General features: G+C 48.1%; 1 protein-coding gene across 1 annotated transcript; it reads left to right on the forward strand.

Moving 5' to 3' along the window:
* Positions 1–207: 207 nt before the first annotated feature.
* Positions 208–25,954, forward strand: LOC139230521 (tumor protein p53-inducible protein 11-like). The gene is made up of 7 exons (XM_070862351.1): positions 208–313; positions 6,109–6,307; positions 12,540–12,598; positions 15,233–15,281; positions 20,949–21,048; positions 24,634–24,735; positions 25,372–25,954. The coding sequence occupies exons 2-7, from the start codon at positions 6,179–6,181 to the stop codon at positions 25,503–25,505; spliced, it is 573 nt and encodes a 190-aa protein (XP_070718452.1). The 5' UTR covers positions 208–313; positions 6,109–6,178; the 3' UTR covers positions 25,506–25,954.
* The last annotated feature ends 280 nt before the right edge of the window (positions 25,955–26,234 follow it).

A 26,234-nucleotide genomic window follows, 5' to 3' on the forward strand; every position in this document is an offset into this window, starting at 1 on the left:
ACTTGCCAGATATTTTTACCCCCTCTCCCTCCGCCTCTCTGATTAGGTGCCACAGGGGAAAATTAAGATTTGATGTCAGGTACCGTTAATAAGATTTACTTCGCCAAACATCCTGAGCTGCACCTCTATTCCACACTTTAAGGTAAGCCTGTGTCTCTGCTTGTCTCTCGCATGCTCTTTCTACCTCCTACACCCCCAATACCCAGAGCAAGACCAGCCATTGGAAGCAGAGCAAAAGAGAATCTACCCCGCATGGCGAATGAACCAGGTTTAGGAGAATCCGTGAGCAGGAATCCTGACCACAAGTAAAAAGGTAGGTGCAGAACCTCTTTGATTTGCTGATGAAGTATTGATACTAATTCTTCTAGTCTGCCAGCAAAAGCCTGAGCCCCCAGTGAGAGACTCTTTTAATTGCTTTTCTGTTACCTTCTGCATTTAAACTGCCCACTTTATCGCAAGCTTCAGTAACTCCAGCTAACGGTCGGGCAGGGAGCAGATGACAGGTGATCAGTGGCATTTCGTAAGGTAGACACTCACTGAATGATGCCAGGCAACGTAATTCACTTGCACCTCTGGTACACGCCGTCTGTTTGTCCCCAATGTCCCCAGGGCCAACCGTGTACAGCACTGAGCGGCCACTTTATCGGGCTGCATGGCCCATCCAAAAGTCCGCGCATACGCATGTTTTTTTTTTTCAATTCTAATGCCACGCTCACCGGCTGGGCGGGATCCCCTGGAGCGCTGCGGGGCCACAAGGCTGAGGGAGTGCCGCACTGCCGGAGATGCCGTCTTTCGGATGAGACGTTGAACCGAGGACCCGTCTGCTCTCTCAGGGGGTTGTGAAAGATCCCACAGCCGTTATTTCACAGAAGAGCAGGGGAAGTTCACCGCGGTGCCTTGGCCAATATTTATCCCTCAATCAACATCACTAAAACAGATTATCTGGTCATTATCACATTGCTGATTGTGGGAGCTTGCTGTGCGCAAATTGGCTGCTGGGTTTCCCACATTACAACAGTGACTACACTCCAAAAGTACTTCATTGGCTGTAAAGCACTTTGGAACATCCTGAGATTGTGAAAGGTGCTATATAAATGCAAGTCTTTCTTTCTCCCATTCTTTCTTCCTCTCTTTCTTTCTCTCGTTCCTTCTCTCTTTCTTTCTCTCGTTCCTTCTCGCTTTCTTTCTCTCGTTCCTTCTCTCTTTCTTTCTCTCTCTCTACCCAGTGTAGTGGCGAGCCATAGTGAGACCAGGATTGTCCGCAGGTTTGATCTCCAGTTGTTACTGAGCGAGCTGCTGGGTGCTATGATTTGCCTCAGTACCCTTCGGAGTCATCTCCCGATCACTATCCGGTGACCTTTGCTGGGAACCTTATGTTTGGACATCAGCCGAGGACAGAATTGGGATTGGCCGCAATGCCCACCATGGTCACACATAAAGAATGGCCACTTCGGCCATCTCCCCAAAGGATGGCTGACACTCATATAACTGGACCCCAGCAACTGCCGGGCAGTGGTTCCCTTCTCACCAGAGTGAGCTATTCAACCCACTGGCAATGGCGCACTTTTGGCACTAACTGTCGGCCCCGCGGATGGGCTACGCGCAGTGTAAAGCTCCCTCCGCTCTGCCCCAACAAGGCTCCTGAAGGTCAATTTCAGACTCTCACCACCACACCGGAGTAAGGTCCCCACACCAGCTTCTGTCAGCCGTGGCTCAGTGGGCAGCACTCTCACCTCTGAGTCAGAAGGTCGTGGGTTCAAATCGCACTCCAGGGACTTGAGCACATAAATCTAGGCTGACACTCCCAGTGCAGTGCCGAGGGAGCGCCGCATTGTCAGAGGTGCCGTCTTTCAGATAAGACGTTAAACCGAGGCCCCGTCTGCTCTCTCAGGTGGATGTAAAAGATCCCACGGGCACTATTTTGAAGAAGAGCAGGGGGAGTTATCCCCGGTGTCCTGGGGCCAATATTTATCCCTCAATCAACATAACAAAAAAACAGATTATCTGGGTCATTATCACATTGCTGTTTGTGGGAGCTTGCTGTGCGCAAGTTGGCTGCCGCGTTTCCCACATTACAACAGTGACTACACTCCAAACGTCCAGTGGTCGTGAAAGGCGCTATATAAATCCAAGCCTTTCTTTCTCTGAGGGAGATTGCCGAATATATGCCAATTTATGACGAATCACGAACAGACTTGCGCGTCTTGGAAAGTGGAACTGGGCTGAGCCAAATTGTCTCACATAGGGAACCCTTCCTGGGAGAGGGGAGTTCCATCACATTAGTGTGGGCTGGATTCAAATCTTGTCGGTGAAATGACAGTGAGACAACCCACTCCCCATGGCCCTGGGAATTCGGCACAGTGGGAATGAATGAGAAGATAATCGTGCATTCATATAGCGCCTTTCTTAACCTCAGGACGTCCATGAGTGCATTACAGCCAGAGAAGTACTTTTGAAGCTGGCTGAGAAGTCTCAGAATAAGGGGTCGGCCATTTAGGACCGAGATGAGGAGGAATTTTTCACTCACAGGGTGGTGAACCTGTGGAATTCTCTACCACAGAAGGCTGTGGAGGCCAAGTCACTGAATAGATTTAAGAGGGAGATAGATAGATTTCTAGACACAAAAGGCATCAAGGAGTATGGGGAAAAAGCGGGAATATGGTGTTGAGATAGAGGATCAGCCATGATCATATTGAATGGCGGTGCAGACTCAAAGGGCCGAATGGCCTACTCCTGCTCCTATGTTTCTATGTTTCTATATCACGCTGGTAATTTGCATAAATTACGCACAGTGAGATCCCATGAACAGCAATGTAGGAAATTAGTTGAGATAGTAATGCTGAAAGTCAACAGCGACACATCGGCTGACCAGCGAAGGATGGCCAGGTGTGTCTGGTGCCTGTGACCCTAGCGCCTGGAAGGACAAAGGCACACGGGAACACCATCACTTTCAAGTTCCCGTCCAAGTCACACACCATCCCGACATGGAAATATATCGGCCGTTTCTTCATCGAGACTGGGTCATAAATCCTGGAACTCCCTCCCTAACAGCACTGTGGGAGCACCTTCACCACACGGGACTGCAGCGGTTCAAGAAGGCGGCACACCACCACCTTCTCGAGGGGCGATTAGGGATGGGCAATAAATGCCGGCCTTGCCAGCGACGCCCACATCCTGTGAACGAATAAAAGGAGAAGTCAATGAAGAGGGAAAAAGGGAATAAAATTATCGAAGAAGAAGAGAGGGTGTCCTATGTGTACACTGGGCCTACACTCTCTGGAGTTTAAAAGAATGAGAGGTGATCTCATTGAAACATACAAAATTCTTACAGGGCTTGACAGGGTAGATGCAGGGAGGATGTTTCCACTGGCTGGGGAGCCTAGAGCCAGGGGTCACAGTCTCATAATAAGGGGTCGGCCATTTAGGACTGAGATGAGGAGGAAACTTCTTCACTCAGAGGGTGGTGAATCTTTGGAATTCTCTACCCCAGAGGGCTGTGGAGTCTCAGACATTGAATATATTCAAGACGGAGATTGATAGATTTTTGGATAGTAAGGGAATCAAGGGATAAGGGTATAATGTATTTGCGTCATGGGTTCTTTGCTTAAGAATTCATAGCAACACATTGCTATTAAGAACTAGTTGGTTTATTAGCAAAAGGTTTAACAATCACACTACACATTACCGGCTCATCCACCAGGCTCACAACCACCTGCCTCGTCGTGGATCCCCCGAACCCAACTGGCCGGGGTTTTATTGAGTCTTGTGAACATCACGTGACTGGCTCAGCCACTCCCAACTCAAAGCTCGACAAACCCGTGAGCATCCTCACCAGGTGCCTACATCACAGGTGGGGTTTGGACAGGAAAGTGGAGTTGAGGTAGAAGATCAGCCATGATCTCACTGAATGGCGGAGCAGGCTCGAGGGACCGTATAGCCTACACCTGCTCCTATTTCTTATGTTCTTATGTTAAAAGAGCATTAGGGAGTTTGGGGAACAGCCACACTTGGGTTTGTCGGAGCATCAGCACTGTGGGTGCTTTATCACTGACGTTGCCTAAGGCTCCATTAAGTGCAGAACACTGTGTGTGGGTTTTTTTTCAATTACTACTAAGGATAGACAGGCGACGTGATATTTAGAAATAGAGTTACAGAGGAGAAACAGAAACTCACAGATGGTAGTGTTTGATGGAGTGAAGCCTGCAGACAATGTTGGATCCTCAGAGCCCCAATCCGAGCTCCTTGATACGATGAATTTAGAACTAATTCCGCGACAGGTGATTACTTTGAATCGTATGCGCTCCCACTGCCGAAATTCGCCCGCTCATATCTCAGACGTTAAGCCGCAAGGGCATGTTACATGGTCCTAACGCTTCTACGTTTTATTCCTGGCTCTTCTATTATTGCTGATTTTCACAGGTATTTCGCTGACTTGGAGGCGAAACGATTTCTTCTCTCGTGCTTTTTTCCCACTGTCGCCTTCTTAGAAGGTTGTGGGTTCGAGTCCCACTCCAGCGAATTGAGCGCAAAATCCGGGCTGACGCTCCCAGGGCAGTGCTGAGGGAGCGCTGCACTGTCGGAGGGGCCGCGTTTCTGATATTACAACAGTGACTGCACTTCAAAAATACTTCGTTGTCTTTCTTTCGTTCTCCGAACGAGCCGGCGCAGGCTCGATGGGCCGAATGGCCTCCTTCTGTGCTGTACTAATCTCTGATTCTGTGGTGTGGCAACCAAATAAAGGCCATGTGCCGCCTTAGGCCGATACTACAATGCCGTCCCAGCACAGTATTAGAGTTTGAAAATTACACCCCGGGAGATGCTGGGTAGATTTAGATTATTGCAGAATATGAGTGGAAGCAGTAAACTCAGAAAGCCCACCAGTGGGTGAAAGCCCTTTGGTCCGGGCTGTAAAAGTGAACATTCCTCTGCCGGAATCATCGGCCATGGAGGGGAGCAACTGTTGAGTTGGGGAGTGGCTTAGGCAGTCACGTGATGTTCACAAGGCTCAATAAAACCCCGGCCAGTTGGGTTCGGGGGATCCACGATGGGGCAGGTGGTTGTGAGCCGGAGCAACTGTTGAGTTGGGGAGTGGCTTAGGCAGTCACGTGATGTTCACAAGGCTCAATAAAACCCCGGCCAGTTGGGTTCGGGGGATCCACGATGGGGCAGGTGGTTGTGAGCCGGAGCAACTGTTGAGTTGGGAGTGGCATAGGCAGTCACGTGATGTTCACAAGACTCAATAAAACCCCGGCCAGTTGGGTTCGGGGGATCCACGATGGGGCAGGTGGTTGTGAGCCGGGTGGATGAACTGGTGATGTGTCGTGTGATTGTTAAACATTTCGCTAATAAACCAACTCGTTCTTAATAGCAATGTGTTGCTATGAATTCTTAAGCAAAGAACCCATGAAGCAAATGCATCTGCTCTCTGAGGTGGATGTAAAAGATCCCATGGCACTATTTCGAAGAACAGCAGGGGAGTTCTCCCTGGTGTGCTGGGCCAATATTTATCCCTCAAGCGACAGCACTAGAAAGCGGATTATCTGGCCACTGCTCCGTTGCTGTTTGTGGGAGCTTGCTGTGCGCAAATTGGCCGACGCGTTTCCGATATTGCAACAGCGACTGCACTCCAAAAATACTTAGTTGTCTTTCTTTCTCCAAACGAGCCGGCGCAGACTCGATGGGCCGAATGGCCTCCTTCCGTGCTGTACTAGTCTCTGATTCTGTGTGTGTGGCAACCAAATAAAGGCCAACAAACTATTGAATGTGGGGAGAGAGGGGGGAGATCCTAGTTTAAGTGTCAGGTCCCAACTGAGGGCCGGGGCTCAGGATCTACTGACGCAGCAAGTTCCTGACCTATGGCACTTTTAAATTATGTAATCCTCGGAAAACAACGACGTTTTTTAAAAAGCTACAGGATTTTTACGGCATTTTAATGCAAAGACAGTACTTCAGGAGCTTGTCACTGAAAGCCTAATGGTTTTACTCCTACATACCGTAAATAATAGACCAGTTTGATATTAAATAATAAATACACTCTCTATCACCGCCGTGCCTCAGGATTAACCCCCCACCAACCCCCGGGCTCTCACTTTGCTTTCTGTGTTTCAGGCTCACGCTGTGGCAAGAGACACTGCCGTGCCGGAGTGCGGGACTGGTGGTGGAGGGAGCGAGGCCAAGCATGGCGGTCAAGCCACACAGCAACCTGCTGAAGAAGCACAGCCAGACTGACCTGGTGAGCAGGCTAAAGAGCCGACGGATCCTCGGAGTGGGTGGGAAAGATGACGACGGGGAGATCCATCGATCAAAGGTAACGCTGCCCTCCGCGGGGAAAAGGGCCCTTGACAGGGTTGGTGCTGGGAGGATCTTTCCCCTGGGCAGGGGCGGGTCAGCCGCGGGGCAGAGGGGGCTGTAACCCCAGGCCCAAATAAATGTAGGAAAAAAAATATAAGGCCTCCCAAATAGGCCGAATAGAATGGACAATAAGAGAGGAAAAACAAGCCCAAGGAAAATAGATTCACTTGTTTATACCGATATACAGAAGTACCAATATACACTAATGTACTGATATACAGAAGTACCAATATACACTAATGTACTGATATACAGAAGTACCAATATACACTAATGTACCTATATACAGAAGTACCTATATACACTCATGTACCTATATACAGAAGTACCTATATACACTCATGTACCTATATACAGAAGTACCTATATACACTAATGTACCGATATATAGAAGTACCTATATACACTCATGTAGCGATATACAGAAGTACCTATATACACTCATGTAGCGATATACAGAAGTACCTATATACACTAATGTACCGATATACAGAAGTACCTTTATACACTAATGTAACTATATACAGAAGTACCTATATGCAGTAATGTACCAATATACAGAACAGAATATGTACTAGCCTGTTTTATTTCACATGTTATTGAGAGAAATTTGCATATATGTATAGGAATCTAGTATTGCAATGTTACCAGAACCAAAATATATACCTACTTAATGCAGAATATATGCTTTCATTGTTGAATATACCGTCCTGTGTTTCCATACTCAGAATCAGAATCATACACATGATGTAATGAACACGAACAAACAGAACTATCGGCCCAGGGGACCAGTTTCCCCCATACCCAACAGACCCTGCCCAGGTCCATCAGGCCCTTAATCTGACCCTGCTCCTGGCTCATCCGTGCCTTTGTTACCTCCAGACTTGACTATACCAACGCACTCCTAGCTGGTCTCCCACATTCTATCCTATGTAAACTTGAGGTGATCCAAAACTCGGCTGCCCCGTGTCCTAACTCGCACCAAGTCCCGCTCACCCATCACTGACCTACATTGGCTCCCGGTTAAGCAATGCCTCGATTTCAAAATTCTCATCTTTGTTTTCAAATCCCTCCATGGCCTCACCCCTTCCCTATCTCTGTAATCTCCTCCAGCCTTACAAGCCCCCCGAGATGTCTGTGCTCCTCTAATTCTACCATCCTGAGCATCCCTGATTATAATCGCTCCACCATCGGTGGCCGTGCCTTCTGTTGCCTGGGCCCCAAGCTCTGGAACTCCTTCCCTAAATCTCTCCGCCTCTCTACCTCTCTTTCCTCCTTTAAGATGCTCCTTAAAACCTACCTCTTTGACTAAGCTTTTGGCCATCTGCCGTAATTACTTCTTATATGGCTCGGTGTCAAATTTATTCTTTTGTCTTATAACACTGCTGTGAAGCGCCTTGGGACATTTTACTACGTTAAAGGTGCTATATAAATACAAGTTGTTGTTGTTGTTGTTGGCTGGAGAGTCTAGAACCAGGGGTCACAGTCTCAGAATAAGGGGTCGGCCATTTAGGACGGAGATGAGGAGAAACTTCTTCACTCAGAGGGTGGTGAATCTTTGGAATTCTCTACCCCAGAGGGCTGTGGAGGCTCAGTCGTTGAGTATATTCAAGATGGAGGTCGATATGTTTTTGGGAACAAAGGGAATTAAGGGATATGGGGACAGTGCGGGAAGGTGGAGTTGAGGTAGAAGATCAGCCGTGATCTTATTGAATGGCGGAGCAGGCTCGAGGAGCCGAATGGCCGACTCCTGCTCCTATTTCTATTCTTATTTTCTTAAGGACATGATGCTCAATTGGCCTTGCCACCCTGTGTGACTCAGGTTCATAAGAACATAAGAAATAGGAGCAGAAGGAGGTCATTTGGCCCCACCAGCCTGCTCTATCATTCAATAAGATCATGACTGATTTGATCCTGGCCTCAACTCCACTTCCCTGCCCGCTCCCCAAAACCTAGCCATGGTTTGACCCAGCCCAGACTGATGGGGTCCAACTCTCTCTCGTCTCTCTCTGTAAGGGTTCCAGTGTGAAATTAATTCCAGTCCAGTTCCTCATGGGCAGGAGCCCTCCGCTCTGGACTGCCTCTACTTTGCACTAGATTGGCAACTCACTCAGAAAGACCCCAGCATCCAGCGCCGTGGGAACTGCAGAAACGAAGCAACTATGCGCCCGAGTCAGGAACAGGAGGCGGCCATTCAGCCCCTCGAGCCTGTTCCACCATTCAATGAGATCATGGCTGATCTGCGACCTATCTCCAACCACCTGTCTTGGCTCTGTATCCCTTAATACCCTTTTCTAGCAAAAATCTAGCCATCTCAGATTTTAAATGATTAATTGAGCTGGCATCTATCGCTTTTTGTGGGAGAGAATTCCACACTTCTATCACCCTTTGTGTGAAAAAGTGTTTGCTAACTTCTCCCCTGAATGGCCTGGTTCTGGTTTTAAGGTGGTGTCCCCTTGTCCCACACTCACCCCACCAGTGGACAAAGTTTTTCTCTTTTCAAAATCCTATAAACCTCAATCAAATCACCCCTTCACCTTCTATATTCCAAGGAATACAAGCCTAGATTATGTCATCTCCCCTCATAATCTAACCCTTGGAGCCCTGGTTACATTCAGGTGAACCTGCACTGCGCTCATTCCAAGGCCAGTATATCCTTTCCAAGCTACGGAGCCCAGAACTGTACATAGAAACAGAGAAAATAGGAGCAGGAGTAGGCCATTCGGCCCTTCGAGCCTGCACCGCCATTAAATATGATCATGGCTGATCCTCTATCTCAACACCATATTCCCGCTTTCTCCCCATACCCCTTAATGCCTTTTGTTTCTAGAAATCTATCTATCTCCCTCTTAAATATATTGGCCTCCACAGCTTTCTGTGGTAGAGAATTCCACAGGTTCACCAACCTCTGAGTGAAAAACATTTTCCTCATCTCGGTCCTAAATTTCCTACCTCGTATCCTGAGACTGTGTGACCCCTTGTTCTAGACTTCCCAGCCAGGGGAAACATCCTCCCCGCATCCCGTCAGAACTTTATGCGCTTCAATGAGATCCCCTCTCATTCTTCTAAACTCTCGTGAATACAGGCTTAATCGACCCAATCTCTCCTCATACGACAGTCCTGCCATCCCAGGAATCAGTCTGGTGAACCTTCGCTGCACTCCCTCTATGGCAAGTATATTCTTTTAGGTAAGGAGACCAAAACTGCACACAGTACTCCAGATGCGGTCTCACCAAGGCCCTGTATAACTGTAGTAAGACATCCTTGCTCCTGTACACAGTGCTCCCGATGTGGTCTATCCAAGGCTGTGTATAGCTGTAGCAAAACTACTTCCCCTTTATATTCTAGCCTTCTAGTTATATATTATTATATATTATATATTATAGATTCGGACCCGAGCCTTTAATATCTTTTTACACTTCCTGCACATGCTTTTTCTCTCTCTCTCCCTCAATAGTCAATTTCTAATGTGTTGTAACAATGCTGTGAAGCGCCTTGGAAAGTTTTACTTACGTTAAAGGCGCTATATAAATACACATTATTATTATATAAAGGCTGACATTCCACTTGCCTTTTTGATTATTTTTGAACCTGACCACTATCTTTTAGTGATCTGTGTACACAGACTCATGAATCTCTTTGGAGCTCCACTGTTCCTCGATTTTCACCATTTAATTAATACTCGGATTGATCCTTTTTTGGTGCAAAATGGATGACCACACTCTCAGCTGCGTTGAAATCCATCGGCCCCAGTTTTGCCCACTCACTTAATCTATCAATGTCTCTTATGCTCTAGGCTACACTGCTTACTGTGCCACTGACTTTAATGTCCGTGCTGGCCACATAGTCGGGAGATACCATCTCAGTAAAACCCCAGCCCTGCACGAGGTAGAAAAGGCCATCCACCAGCTCAAGAACAACAAGGCATCGGGAGCGGATGGAATCTCCGCTGAGGCACTAAAATATGGCGGAGAGGCACTATTGGTGCGGATACATGACCTCATCTCTTTCATCTGGAGGGAGGAGAGCATGCCAGGAGATCTCAGAGATGCAGTAATCATGACCATCCTTAAAAAAGGAGACAAGTCCGACTGCGGCGACAACAGAGGAGTCTCCCTGTTATCAGCCACTGGGAAAGTCGTCGTTAGAATCCTCCTCAACCGTCTTCTCCCTGTGGCTGAGGAGCTCCTCCCGGAGTCACAGTGTGGACTTCGTCCCCTCCGGGGCACAACGGACATGATTTATTTTAGGGGGAGCTTCACTCTGCATCTAACCATGCTGTACCTTCCCCGAGATCGATTCATGGTGATAACAGGTCCCCAAAAAGAAAAATTATAATTGATACATACAAAAGTTCTTACAGGGCTTGACAGGGTAGATGCAGGGAGGATGTTTCCCCCTGGGCTGGGGAGTCTAGAACCAGGGGGTCACAGTCTCAGGATAAGGGGTCGGCCATTGAGGACTGAGATGAGGAGAAATTTCTTCACTCAGAGGGTGGTGAATCTTTGGAATTCTCTGCCCCAGAGGGCTGTGGAGGCTCAGTCGTTGCGTATATTCAAGGCAGAGGTCGATAGATTTTTGGATATTAAGGGAATCAAGGGATATGGGGACAGCGCAGGAAAGTGGAGTTGAGGTCGAAGATCAGCCGTGATCTTACTGAATGGCGGAGCAGGCTCGAGGGGCCGAATGGCCATCTCCTGCTCCTAATTCTTATGTTCTTATCCTCCATTCCCTAGTACTGACATCCCTTGTTTTTAAGAGCACAACATTTCAAGTTTTTTCAAAAAAATGTAAATGCTGGAAATCTGAAATAAAAACATTTGGATAAAGATATTTGGAAAGACACAGAATGTTGATCAACATCTGAGCGAGTAATGACCTTTAATCACAACTGGGCAAACAAGGTGATTGGCCAAGGATTGAAGCACTAACATTAACCAACATTCTTTTACAAACTGACCTGGCATGGATTCAACAGCATGTTCTGTCTATTTTGCTTGTACAGGTTTGGAGGGCAGGTGTCTGTGTGTTTGAGTGAGTGCGGTACGTGTGTGAGCGCTCCTGTATGTTTGTAAATGTATGCCTGTGTGTTTGTATGTTTGTATTTGTGTGCGCGTGCATTTGTGTGATTGTATTTATAATTATGCGTGTGAGTGCATGTGTGTGACTGCGTGTATGTTGTATGCATGTTTTGTGTGTGTGAATGTGTGTATTTGTGTGTGTGTGTGTGTGTGAGTGTATGAGTGTGTGTGCGAGTGTGTGCGAGTGTGTGTGTGTGAGTGTTTGTGTGCGTGTGTGTGTCTGAATGTGTGAGTGTGTGAATGTGTGTGAGTGTGTGTGTGAGTGTGTGTGTGAGTGAGAGTGTGTGCGTGTGTGTGTGTGTGAGAGTGTGTGTGAGTGTGTGTGTGAGTGAGAGTGTGTGTGAGTGTGTGTGTGAGTGTGTGTGTGAGTGAGAGTGTGTGTGTGTGTGTGAGAGTGTGTGTGAGTGTGTGTGTGAGTGTGTGTGTGAGTGAGAGTGTGTGTGAGTGTGTGTGTGAGTGAGAGTGTGTGTGTGTGTGTGTGTGAGTGAGAGTGTGTGTGTGAGAGTGTGTGAGTGAGAGTGTGTGTGTGAGAGTGTGTGAATGAGTGAGTGTGTGTGTGAATGAGTGAGTGTGTGTGTGAGTGTGTGTGTGAGAGTGTGTGTGTGTGAGAATGTGTGTGTGAGTGTTTGTGTGCGTGTGTGTGTCTGAATGTGTGAGTGTGTGAATGTGTGTGAGTGTGTGTGTGAGTGTGTGTGTGAGTGAGAGTGTGTGTGTGTGTGAATGAGTGAGTGTGTGTGTGAGTGCGTGTGTGAGAGTGTGTGTGTGTGAGAGTGTGTGAGTGAGAGTGTGTGTGTGTGTGAGTGTGTGTGTGTGTGAATGAGTGAGTGTGTGTGTGTGTATGTGTATGAATGATTTGATCAGGCTGTCAAGATCCCTCACAGGATTATATTCTTATCTTCATTCTGAGAATGTGGGAGCCGCTAACAAGGCCGACATTTATTGCCCCGCCCTAGTTACCCTGAGAGGGGATGTTGGACCTTCTTCTTGAATCGCTGCAAGTGCAGTGGTTGATACAACTGAAGTGGCTTGTTACTGAGTGACAGTGAAGACGCAACCATGCCGCGTAGATACTGCAACTGAAGTAATATTTTTCATTTTCTCCCCCAGATCAGTCAGATGTTGGGGAATGATTTCAAGTTTGCTCTTCATGAGCCATTTGGCCTCAGGTAATGAAAGAAATTCTACCAAACCCCAACTTAAATTCTACACACAAAACAATGACTCCTTTACAATAGAAAAGACGGCACCTCCGACAGTGCGGCACTCCCTCAGCACTGCACTCAAGCGTCAGCCTGGATTATGGGTTCAAGACTTTGGAGTGGGTCTTGAACCCACGCCCTTCTGACCCCACAGAGCCACAGCTGACACTTAGGACTTTGAACTCAGACTTGTTCCCAGCATTTTCCCTTGCATTTAATGCTTGAGGCTGACGAGCTTCCTCTGAGCAGAGAACTGTGCGCTTACAAGTGGCGGAAACGGGTTAGCACTGAGCCAAGTCTGACACCCTTGTCTTGTTGCTGGGCAATGCCATAAATCGAGGCAGACTGCCTCCCAGACATTCTCCAGTCAGTGTAACATAGAAACCTACAGCGCAGGAAGAGGCTGTTCGACCCGTCGTTCCCATGCCTCTGTATTTGTCTCACATTCTCCACAGGCAAAGACATGAGGAATTGTTTCGAGCGCAGCTCACAGAAACCCAGTTAACAAACCCAGTTGAAGACAAACGTAGGTCCCTTGCAGTCGGATTCGGGTGAATTTATAATGGGGAACAAAAAATGGCAGACCAATTGAACAAGTACTTTGGTTCTGTCTTCACAAAGAAAGACACAAATAACCTTCCGGAAGTACTAGGGGACCGAGGGTCTAGTGAGAAGGAGGAACTGAAGGATATCCTTATTAGGCGGGAAATTGTGTTAGGGAAATTGATGGGATTGAAGGCCGATAAATCCCCAGGGCCTGATAGTCCACATCCCAGAGTACTTAAGGAAGTGGCCCTAGAAATAGTGGATGCATTGGTGATAATTTTCCAGCAGTCTATCGACTCAGGATCAGTTCCTATGGACTGAAGAGTTACTAATGTAACACCACTTTCTAAAAAAGGAGGGAGAGAGAAAACGGGGAATTATAGATCGGTTAGCCTGACATCAGGAGTGGGGAAAATGTTGGAATCAATTATTAAAGATGAAATAGCAGCACATTTGGAAAGCAGTGACAGGATCGGTCCAAGTCAGCATGGATTTATGAAAGGGAAATCATGCTTGAAAAATCTTCTGGAATTTTTTGAGGATGTAACTAGTAGAGTGGACAAGGGAGAACCAGTGGATGTGGTGTATTTGGACTTTCAAAAGGCTTTTGACAAGGTCCCACACAAGAGATTGGTGTTCAAAATCAAAACACATGGTATTGGGGTAATGTACTGACGTGGATAGAGAACTGGTTGGCAGACAGGAAGCAGAGAGTCGGGATTAACGGGTCCTTTTCAGAATGGCAGGCAGTGACTAGTGGAGTGCCGCAGGGCTCAGTGCTGGGACCCCAGCTCTTTACAATATATATTAATGATTTAGATGATGGAATTGAGTGTAATATCTCCAAGTTTGCTGATGACACTAAACTGGGTGGCGGTGTGAGCTGTGAGGAGGACGCTAAGAGGCTGCAGGGTGACTTGGACAGGTTAGGCGAGTGGGCAAATACATGGCAGATGCAGTATAATGTGGATAAATGTGAGGTTATCCACTTTGGGGGCAAAAACAAGAAGGCAGAATATTATCTGAATGGCAGCAGATTAGGAAAAGGGGAGATGCAACAAGACCTGGGTGTCATGGTTCATCAGTCACTGAAAGTGGGCATGCAGGTACAGCAGGCGGTGAAGAAGGCAAATGGTGTGTTGGCCTTCATTGCTAGGGGATTTGAATACAGGAGCAGGGAGGTCTTACTGCAGTTGTACAGGGCCTTGGTGAGGCCTCACTTGGAATATTGTGTTCAGTTTTGGTCTCCTAATCTGAGGAAGGACGTTCTTGCTAATGAGGGAGTGCAGCGGAGGTTCACCAGACTGATTCGTGGGATGGCAGGACTGACATATGAGGAGAGACTGGATCAACTGGGCCTTTATTCACTGGAGTTTAGAAGGATGAGAGGGGATCTCATAGAAACGTATAAGATTCTTATGGGACTGGACAGGTTAGATGCGGGAAGAATGTTCTCGATGTTGGGTAAGTCCAGAACCAGGGGACATAGTCTTAGGATAAGGGGTAGGCCATTTAGGACTGAGATGAGGAGAAACTTCTTCACTCAGAGAGTTGTTAACCTGTGGAATTCCCTGCCGCAGAGAGTTATTGATGCCAGTTCATTGGATATATTCAAGAGGGAGTTAGATATGGCCCTTATGGCTAAGGGGATCAAGGGGTATGGAGAGAAAGCAGGAAAGGGGTACTGAGGGAATGATCAGCCATGATCTTATTGAATGGTGGTGCAGGCTTGAGGGGCCGAATGGCCTACTCCTGCACCTATTTTCTATGTTCCTATGTTCCTATGTAACATTCACAATACTTGGCCCCGCTAAAAATTCACACAAAAAAAATAACGTGGATTTTTATAGTACGAAATAAGACTGAATTTCAAGTCCACCACAAACCTGTTGAATAAACAGAAGTTCCCAGTTATACAGTGAGCAATCCTTACCCTGCTGAATAAACAGAAGTTCCCAGTTATACAGTGAGCAATCCTTACCCTGCTGAATTGAAAGAAACTTATTGCAAGTAGAGCAAGCAACCTAACCACTTTCGCATTACCTCTTGTTTCAGGTACTGGCAGCTCATCTCTGCGGTCACATTCTCCATTGCTGGAATTCTGGTCAGTTCAAGTTATTCGACACGAACCTTTCATATATTACCAGTGTTTGCAAATGGGCTTCTTGACCCAAGTGGTTTATATAATTCAAGTAAAGATCCAAAAACAACACATTCAGGAAAGGGGATCCAATCGCCTTCGCAGAGGCAGTGCGATAATTGAGGATTTGACCATGTTTGATATGTAACAGAGAATATTTATATCCCACGTATTGCCCAAAACGTGACTGCATTGGCGATGTCCATTGCAGAATAGCGTGGGGCTGGCACAGATGTGGCCAGAGGTGCTGACCTCATCTTATTTTCCAGGGGTGACTCAATTCCCAGCCATCACATCTCTTACTTTCTATTCTTAACCGATAAGGGGATAAGGGGTTATAGGGAGCGGGCGGGGAAGTGGACCTGAGTCCATGATCGGATCAGCCATGATCGTATTAAATGGCCTACTCCTGCTCCTATTTCTTATGTTCCTATGTTCTAATTCCACCTCTGGTCATGCACAGGGAAGTGGCCTATTTGGGGAGAGGGTGTGGCGAAATTTAAAGGTACACGGCCACTTAAAGGGAAGTTGTTACAGGGGCGGGGGTGGGGCAGGGGGGGGGGGAGAGGAAAAATTCTTGCCACTTTTTGAAAGGTTCAGAAGGTGTTTCGATCCATTAGCAAGTGTGAAGGGGGAGGGGGAGCTGGGGTAGGGGGCGGGTGAGGTAATGTCAGCCTGAAACAGAGAAGGAAACTCAATGCGGAGAAAGGACACTGAGTCGGGGGACAGTGCAACACACTGTTTCATGACAGATGAGTGAAAGTGATCCCATAAGGCCCCTCCCTTGGCCCCTCCCCACAGAGCAGCAGCACACTATAATAAGGCCAAGGCATACCAGGTCAAGAAAGAATGAAAGATCTTGAATTTATACAGCATCTTTCATGATCACAGGACGTCCAAAATGCACTTTACAGCCAATGAAGTACTTTTTGAAGTGTAGTCACTGTTGTAATGTGGGAAACACAGCAGCCAATTTGCCCACAGCAAGCTCCCACAAACAGCAATGTGATAATGAGCAGATAATCTGTTTTTAGGTGTTGGTTGAGGGATAGATATTGGCCCCAGGACACTAGGGATAACTCCCCTGCTCTTCTTCAAATAGTACCATGCTACCTTGATTCCCATAGTGTCCAAAAATCTATTGATCTCAGTCTTGAATATACTCAACAACTGATTCGTTTACACCCACCTGAGAGAGCAGATGGGGCCTCGGTTTAACATCTCATCTGACACACGGCACCTCCGACAGTGCAGCACTCCCTCAGCACTGCACTGGGAGTGTCAGCCTGGATTTGTGTGCTCAAGTTTCATGGCCCAGAGGCGAGGGTGCTGCCCATTCAGCCACAGCCAGAGCAAGGGCTGAAGTGCCCTCCACAATCGCCGGCAATGCTGTGCCTGTGGTGGAGATTGGCTGCAGACTGCCAGGTTGCCACTGCCCCCGCGGTGAATTAGAAGCCAAGCAGGCGGAATCTCGGGCAGCTCCAGGTACCTCCCCCTCTGCGAGAGTGGCACAGTCCTCCTCAGGTGTAACCTCACCTGCCCTGGCAGACCTCTGTGCTCCCCTCCTCTCATAGCGAGGTTCCCATAGGGGAAAACCCATTGTCCACATTTCTAGGACTTTAGCGAAATAGAGAAGGGCGAAGAATCTCTGGTACAAAGTCTTCTGGAACACCTCAATGCGCCCAAATATTGGAAACGGTTACACGGCATAAGAATATAAGGAGTAGGAGCAGGAGTAGGCCATTCGGCCCCCTCGAGCCTGCTCCACCATTCATAGAAACATAGAAAATAGGTGCAGGAGTAGGCCATTTGGCCCTTCGAGCCTGCACCACCATTCAATAAGATCATGGCTGATCATTCACCTCAGTACCCCTTTCCTGCTGTCTCTCCATACCCCTTGATCCCTTTAGCCGTAAGGACCATATCTAACTCTCTCTTGAATATATCTAACAAACTGGCCTCAATACCATTCAATAAGATCATGGCTGACCTTCGACCTCAACTCCACTTTCCCTTAGTGTCCAAAAACCTATCGTAGAATTATAGGAATTTACAGCACAGAAGGAGGCCATTTCAGCCTATCATGTCTGAGCCGGCCGACAAAGCGCTACCCGGCCTAATCCCACTTTCCAGCTCTAGGTCTGTAGCCCTGTAGGTTACGGCACTTCAAGTGCACATCTAGGTACTTTTTAAATGTGGTGAGGGTTTCTGCCTCTACCACCCTTTCAGGCAGTGAGTTCCAGACCCCCACCACCCTCTGGGTGAAGAAACTTCCCCTCAAATCCCCTCTAAACCTCCCCCCAATTACTTTAAACCTCTGCTAATCAGTCCTTCCTATTCATTCTATCCTCATATCCATTGATCGCAGTCTTGAATATACTCAACGACTGAGCCTCCACAGCCCTCCAGGGCAGGGAATTCCAAAGATTCACCACCCTCTGAGTGAAGAAATCTTTCCTCCTCTCAGTCCTAAATGGCCGTCCCCTTATCCTGAGATTATGCCTCCTGGTTCTAGACTCCCCAGCCAGAGGAAATATTCTCTCAGAATCTACCCTGTCAAGCCCTCTAGGAATTTCATACATTTCAACGAGATCACCTCTCATTCTTCTAAACTCCGGAGAATATAGGCCCAATCTACTAATCTCCCCTCATAGGACAACCCTCTTATCCCAGCCAGGGAAAATAGCCTCTCAGCACTATTACCTCCACTTCCACATTGAACACCCGGCCAACCTGTTGCAGATAGCTGCGTTGAGGACTGAGTCCAAATCCACTGGGAACACCAGGAAATGGCAGGGTTATCTATTTGACATATTAAAATATTGCAATGAAGCTCCTTTTGGGACATCCTGAGGTTGTGAAAGGTGCTAGATGAATGCAACTTTTGTCTTCTCTTTCTGGTGGGTGCTTTCAAAATATCCACACCCCCCACCCCTTTCCCCTCACGGAAATCAGCGAGATCTTTCCCACATTTCCGTTAGCACATCCATTCATGGAGGCAAAAATCATGGACTACTGTATAAAAAGAAAAGTTATATACGTAACCTATATAAGTTGAAGGGTATGAGACTATTCCAGCCCATGAATACATATAGATAGACTGCAGTTATGACAACGGCGGCAGCAATGAAGCTTAAATTAACTCCCTTCAAGCTGTCCTACATAACTCGATCCAAAAGATATTTATTATTAAACAAGCCAGGTCTGCCCAGAGCAGGCTTATAGTACACTCAAGGGCATCGGAGACTGAGTCAGACACAGGGAGGCATTATTAGCAACAACTTTAACTAACTCTGTGATAATACAATTAGTACCAGAGCAGGGTGATTCTAGTAATGAAGCAATAAGGGTGGGTATAGAACAGACAGAGTGTGAAAGCTCAGAGCTTGCTATTGAGGCTGGGATCTATAATAGGGAGCACGCTACTAACCTATATAGGTTACGTATAGGTTTTTTTTTGATACAGCAGTGCATGATTTTTGTCTCCATGACAACCCATGAATGGATGTGCTAACGGAGTGGAAACATAGAAAATAGAAACATAGAAAATAAGTGCAGGAGTAGGCCATTCGGCCCTTCGAGCCTGCACCACCATTCTGGTCATGCAACCTCAGTACCCCACCCCTGCTTTCTCTCCATACCCCTTGATCCCTTTAGCTGTAAGGGCCACATCTCACTCCCTTTTGAATATATCTAACGAACTGGCCTCAACAACTCTCTGTGGTAGAGAATTCCACAGGTTCACAATTGGGGAAATCCCACAGGTTCAAATGTGGGAAAGATCTCGCTGATTTCCGTGAGGGGGGAGAGGGTGTGGGGCAAGGGGCGGGTGTGGGGGGGGGGGGGGATATATTTTAAAAGCACCTACCAGAAAGAGAAGAATAAACTTGCAACTCACAAAGGTTTGTGTGTTATTTTAATTCACAAACACAAAGCCAACTATTTGACGTATTTGTGACCATGGCCTATTCCAGCCTGTGTTATCTTATGTGTAATCCTCTCCAGCCTCGGTGAGCATATGGGGCTGTATTTTCGGTTCTGCTCATTTCGGGGCGGGAATGGCATATTTAATTGGTGCTGGTACATCACAGAATAATGTGATTAGTTCATGGCTTAATCGCAGCATTGGGGGGGAAAGTGATGTATGGCTATGTACAGACCCTGTTTGCTTTTACTGGATTTTATTTGCACTGAGATCGGTGGTGGTGAAGTTAGCACTTCCTCAACCACACCTTCCCTTCAACAGAGTAATCTGGGTTCACATATCTCAACTCTTCCTGTGCGGGTTAAGGGCCACCACATTGCTATTTCTGTGCCACTGATAATGCTGCAGCATGTGCACGATACCCGGGATGTGCAGCGCTGCAACGCACTGAGCGATTCTCCCTGCCGCCCGACTCACAGCCAGCTCACACTGGCTTTTTTGTCAGCGGTCCTTCAGGCGGGCGGCAGGGCGACCTTCGGTCAATGGCGCCCGAGGAATATCCCGGATTTCCAGCCTCCGGCACGGGCAGGATGGCACACCGGTTGAACCTTCGCAAGGAATCTCCCGGTGGGCGGCACCTGGCCGGAGGAATCGCGCCCCCCCCACCCCCCCCAAAAAAAACTATTTCCGGTGGAACCTCGGCGGCTGTGGGCGGAGCTCCGACCAAGTTCGGGCCCATTGTTTACTGTAACATAGGCTCTGTTTTGCTGTAAGTCCTGCTCTCAGTTCTGCTCCGCTGACAACTCATTGGCTGACACTGTGGTGTCAATATTCACGTCATTATCTAACGCACCCATTGGTGTTTCTGAATCCCACGTCATTGACTTGAGGCCCCGCGGAGGCCCCGATCTGCGAGAAACCATCAGAGGCAGGTCGGGGCCATAAAAGGAGCGGCAAGCAGGGAGCAACTTGGCGGCGTACCGCTACAAGGTACAGCGCGAGCTGATGCAGGAGGGCAACGGCAGCGAAGAGTGACGTCAGCATGGTCCATGCCGGTGTTTGGAGCGTGGGCAGATACAGCAGGAGCGGCGAGGTCGGGGCGAAGGAGCGGCGAGAGACTGGATCGGGGCCCAGGGGAGGCGTGAGTTCAGAGCCAGGGGCCCAGGGCCAGCCCACACTGCGATATGTGTGCGCGCACTCGGTCCATGCAGCAGAGCAGGTCTCCAGTTAGTCTTGGGTAATCCTTGCCACTGGACCAAGACCTAGCTCTGTCGAGCCCGTGTGGTGGCTGGTGTGCAACGGTCACCCCACGTTAAAAAAATCCACGCACAGGCATCGTCCACCCTTGAGGATGTAGTTTGGGTCCTTCATTGAAACACCTGTGAACTCATCTTTTGTAGGCGAGGAAGCAAGTCATCCTCGTTTCGAGGGACCGCCTATGATGATCATTGCCTTGGTTGCTCTTGCGCGCCCCCCCAGAGGACAGTATCAGAATTGCGTTGCCAGAGGCCTGAGAGCAAGTCGCCACCTTTGTGACCAAGGATGGTACAATGACACAGAGACCCAACAAAGAGCCGAGGAGGGGTGCTGGGGGTTGGACGACAAATCTTTATTCGGAAAAGGAGGGGGGTAGGCACTCTGAAAATGAAACGGTTTCTTTCCCGGGAAAGCCTGAGATTTAACCTATTGTTTCCTTCCTACTTTAGGCCCTGGTATTTCCCAGAATGCTGCATGGCTGGCTGTTCCAGGAAGAGTACAGGTTGTCCTGCAAAGCGTCTCTCGGGCTGTACGGGGGTGCTTTAATCAGTAGGTCACGAGTCAGAAACTATAACAGTTGAATGAAGAAATGCCTTGCACCCTCGCACAAGTTAACTGCATTGCTGTTCCAATTTTCCAGTTTTAAACAAATCCTTATGCTTGATGTTGGTGTGAAATAACGTATTTATGTATAAAATCATTAACAGTTCTCAAACAACCAAAAGCAAAACAATGCATTAAAAAAAGAAGTTAAGCCGGGCAGCTTAACTTCTGTATGTTCAAAATATTTTGGACCAAATATATGGGTCCAATTTCGCGGAGCTTTGTCCCGCACCCAAAGGGCCTGAAATGCATCCAAAGCCATCGTTGCTCAGGCGAGATTCGGACATCCTTGGTGGCCGCAGTAAACAGGCATAAGGCCCCTTGTATTTGCTAATGATCACATTGCTGTTTGTGGGAGCTTGCTGTGCGCATACTGGCTGCTGCGCTTCCTACATTACAACAGTGACTACATTCCAAAAAGTACTTCATTGGCTGTAAAGTGCTTTGCGACATCCGGTGGTCTTGAAAGGCGCTATATAAATGCAAATCTTTCTTTCTTAATGAGAGGTGTAATGTATTTGCTTCATGGGTTCTTTGCTTAAGAATTCATAGCAACACATTGCTATTAAGAACCGGTTGGTATATTAGCAAAGGTTTAACAATCACACTACATTACCAGTTCATCCACCAGGCTCACAACCACCTGCCTCATCGTGGATCCCCCGAACCCAACTGGCCGGGGTTTTATTGAGTCTTGTGAACATCACATGACTGGCTAAGCCACCCCCAACTCAACAGCTTTACAACTATTTTTAGTTCAACCTATAAATCAAGTGCCCCCTTATTAAAGGGGCACTAAAACCAACAAATTAAAAATAAAACTTTTTAACAATAAACGGCGAACGGGGATCTTTCAACTATTTTGAGTTTAAATAAAGTACCCCTTTTTTAAAGGCACTAGAGCCCATAAATCCAAATTAACGGGAACTATATCAAATTAAATCAAAATCATGTTGCCAGGGGTGATGATGCACTCCAATCCCTCCGGCGCCCCCCCCCTCTCGTGGAAGGCCGCGAGCGTACCGGTGGACACCGCGTGCTCCATCTCCAGGGACACCCTGGCTCAGATGTAACCGCGGAGAAGAGGCAGGCAGTCGGGCTAAACGACCCCCTCGACCGCCCGTTGTCTAGGCCGGCTGATGGCCCCCTCGGCCATGCCCAGGAGCGATCCTACGAGGAGACCTTCCGACCTGCCCGCTCCCCTCCGGACAGGGTGCCCAAAGATCAGGAGCGTGGGACTGAAGTGCAACACAAACCTGAGAGCATACTCACAGGTGCATACATTACAAGGGGTCTAATGCCTATTTAAGGAGCCTTCTCGGAAATGGGTCAAAAATTAGTTGGAGCTTGCACAGCACAAGCTCTACAGCAGCCGAACCCGCGGCCTGTTTTCTTAACGTCAAGAGGAGCAGGACCGCACGGCAATACTAGCACCACCACCCTTGTTTGGCTCCGCACCCTCCCCCACCCACCGACCCCCAGGTCTCTGAGCAGGCTGATGTTGCTCTGGGCCCAATGGGCGAGCTGTGTCAGGATGGCCAATTAGCAGTTGTAGCTCACACGATTCAAGGCTGGAGGACCAATTTTGTGTGACCCTCGCGCCGTCCTCTTCGGGTTCGCCTTGCAGGCGCGCCACATGTTGCACACCAATAGCCGGGTGCTGACCAATTTCTCCTGCATGCAGTACATGGGTAAAAGGGAATGATTCCTTCTCGCACTGCAAGGCTCTTATGTGAACACGTCCATGATTAACTCTCACATGAGGCACACATGGAAATAAGAAATAGAGCTGGTGACAAAGGTTAGGGTCAAAGTTTACCAAAAGTTGGGGTCAAAGGTTACAAAGGTTGATCACTAGTCCCAGGTGTTGGCCTGTTGTACACCCACCAGGTACACCGGGGAAAATTCACCCCCGTCTAGTGCTGCGTGGCTATTCCACATGTACAGCACACATTGCATAGAAGGGAACACGTTAGAGCTTGTGTATCTCTCAGCATTGGCTCCTGTACCCATCGCCCCTCTGCTCATTGACCTACATTGGTTCTCGGTCCTTCAACACAGTGATTTTAAAATTGTCATCCTCCTGTTCAAATCGCCCTTCCCTCTTTCTGTCGCCTCCTCCAGCCCCACAATCCTCCGAGATCTCTGCGCTCCTCAAAGCTCTGACCTCCTGTGCATCCCCCTCTCTCTCTCCATCCCACCATTGGCGGTCGTGCCTCCAGCCGTCTCGGCCCCAAGCTTTAGAATGAACTCCCTAAACCTCTCGCACGCTCCACCTCTCCCTCTGCCTTTGAGATGATGCTTAAAACCTACCTCTTTGATGAAGCATTTGCCCACCTGTCCTAATTTATCCTGACGTGGCTCTGTGTCAATTTCTTGTCTGATGACGCTCCTGTATGTGGCTTGGGGCATTTTACTACGTTAAAGGGGCTATATAAATGCAAGTTGTTGTTGAAGTGCATGTGCAGGACATAGCAAGTGATCAGGAAGACCAATAGAATCTTGGCCTTTATTGCAAAGGGGATGGAGTATAAAAGCAGGGAAGTCTTGCTTCAGCTATACAGGGTATTGGTGAGGCCACACCTGGAGTACTGCGTGCAGTTTTGCTTTCCATATTTACGAAAGTATATTCTTGCTTTGGAGGCAGTTCAGAGAAGGTTCACTAGATTAATTCTGGGGATGAGAGGGTTGACTTATGAGGAAAGGTTGAGTAGGTTGGGCCTCTACTCATTGGAATTCAGAAGAATGAGAGGTGATCTTATCGAAACGTATAAGATTATGAGGGGGTTTGACAAGGTGGATGCATAGAGGATGTTTCCACTGATGGGGGAGACTAGAACTAGAGGGCATGATCTTAGAATAAAGATCATTTAAAACAGAGGAGGAGAAATTTCTTCTCTCAGAGTGTTGTAAATCTGTGGAATTCGCTGCCTCAGAGAGCTGTGGAAGCTGGGTCATTGAATAAATTTAAGACAGAAATAGACAGTTTCTTAAATGATAAGGGGATAAGGGGTTATGGGGAGCGGACAGGGAAATGGAGCTGAGTCCATGATCAGATCAGCCATGATCTTATTAAATGGCGGAGCAGGCTTGAGGGACCGTATGGCCTACTCCTGCTCCTATTTCTTATGTTCTCATGTTCTTATGTTCTAACTGAGCCACATCTGACTAAGAATACATACGGACAAATAATGACGGATTGGAAAAGACTCGCCGGTCCATCTAGCCTACAACTTTTATTTATTTGTTCACGGGATATGGGTGTCGCTGGCAAGTCAGCATTTAGTGCCCATCCCTACTCCTGTTCCTAGTTCTTATGTCCTTATAAAAGAAAAGGTTATAATTCATTTCCGTCTCGTGCTGTAAGGCTTATATGTATAGTTTCAGCTTTGTTCCTGTAAACAGGGGACAATTCACACATGATGTAAGTCATGCCCGTCTCAGTATCTATAAATATATATTTATGTTCCTCATGTTTCCAATTGGTGCCCTTTTAAAATATGACGAAAATGTTTCTTTTTTTGACGAAAGGTATTTCCTTGATCCAATGGAACGCCTTTTACACGTCTGAGAAGGCGATTATTCGTTGGACGCTCCTGTCGGAGACCTGCTATTTCGCCGTGGAGTTTCTAGGTGTGTATGTCTGAGCGCTCACACTTTCTTACAGCTTGAGTCCCCGGGCTCCGCACACGTCCAGCACGGTTTGTCCGGCAAATGGGAAAAACTGCGTTTGCCACAGACTGGCATTATTAACACAAGTTTCTCCGGGTCAGTGTTACCCTGAGCAAATCTAGGCTGGCACTGCGCGTTTGGGGACACTCCAGTGCAGTGCTGAGGGAGCGCTGCACTGTCGGAGGTGCCATCTTTTGGATGGAACGTTAAACCGAGGCCCCATCTGCTCTCTCAGGTGGATGTGAAAGATCCCACGGCCACTATTTTGAAGTAAAGCAGGGGTGTTATCCCCGGTGCCCTGGGGCCAATATATGGCCTTCAATCAACATCACTAAAACTGATTATCTGGGTCATTATCACATTGCAGTTTGTGGGAGCTTGCTGTGCACAAATTGGCTGCCACGTTGCCCACATTACAACAGTGACTGTACTCCAAAAGTACTTCATTGGCTGTAAAGCACCTTGAGATGTCCGGTGGCCGTGAAAGGCGCTATATAAATGCAAGTCTTCTTTCTGTCTACTTGTTGCAGGTCTGTTGTGGGCCTGTGTGAGGTTCAGGGAATCCTTTAACTCTCGGCTCTCTCTGTTGCCTTACAGTGACGCTGGCTGCAGGGATAGATCAAGGCCCATTTGGCCAGGAGGCAGCCGTCTTGCTCTCAGGTTACGCACTATTTGGGGCCCTTTCACTCTTCTATTACTTACAAGTTGGACGGAAGCCCAAGAAGATCTAACTCAGCAGAAGGCAGTCTGACTTCACAACAAACGTCGACCAACAGTAACGAGAGACTCTTACCCAGTCTGTGAGACTAAACGATTAATGAATTAGGAGGCCCAGCCACACCAGCCCCCACCCTCTGCCATCCACAGTCACCACTGCCCATTAAGATGGGGGCATGTTTCTGCTGGAGAATGGGTGCTTTACAATATCGGGCACCCAGCACTCCATTTAGATGGGGAGTAAAGTTCAATCCCAACCTCAGTGGATAAGCCCTGGGTCAGCAATTCTGGTTGGAGATATTCCAGGAGGTTTGACCTCTGACCACATGACATCTGATCACGTGACACCTGCAAAGGTTGCTGCCTTTACCCACCCCTATCCCCTACCTGAGTATTTTTGCTCGTGGTTTCCACCAGCAGCTGCTGGGCGAGATGTTCCAAGAACCCAGAGGCTATCCGTGAGCAGAGGGAGGGGTAAACCGAGGGAGGGGGAACCGAGGGAGGGGGGAAACCGAGGGAGGCGAAACCGAGGGAGGGAAGAAGGGGAAACCGAGGGAGGGAGAAACCGAGGGAGGGGGAAACCAAGGGAGGGGAAAACTGAGGGAGGGGGAAACCGAGGGAGGGGGAAACCGAGGGAGGGGGAAACCAAGGGAGGGGAAAACTGAGGGAGGGGGAAACTGAGGGAGGGGGCAACCGAGGGAGGCGGAAACCAAGGGAGGGGAAAACTGAGGGAGGGGGAAACC

The sequence above is a fragment of the Pristiophorus japonicus genome, chromosome 19, assembly GCF_044704955.1.
Source record: "Pristiophorus japonicus isolate sPriJap1 chromosome 19, sPriJap1.hap1, whole genome shotgun sequence".
NCBI classification, from domain to species: domain Eukaryota; kingdom Metazoa; phylum Chordata; class Chondrichthyes; family Pristiophoridae; genus Pristiophorus; species Pristiophorus japonicus.

What these genes read in the sequence shown, in the direction of transcription:
- LOC139230521 (XM_070862351.1), top strand. Translation starts at nt 6,179, where the DNA reads ATGGCGGTCAAGCCACACAGCAACCTGCTGAAGAAGCACAGCCAGACT. An exon ending in GTACGGGGGTGCTTTAATCA is followed by an intron (nt 21,049 to 24,633) that starts GTAGGTCACGAG and finishes TTTTGACGAAAG; the next exon opens with GTATTTCCTTGATCCAATGG. An exon ending in TTTCGCCGTGGAGTTTCTAG is followed by an intron (nt 24,736 to 25,371) that starts GTGTGTATGTCT and finishes GTTGCCTTACAG; the next exon opens with TGACGCTGGCTGCAGGGATA.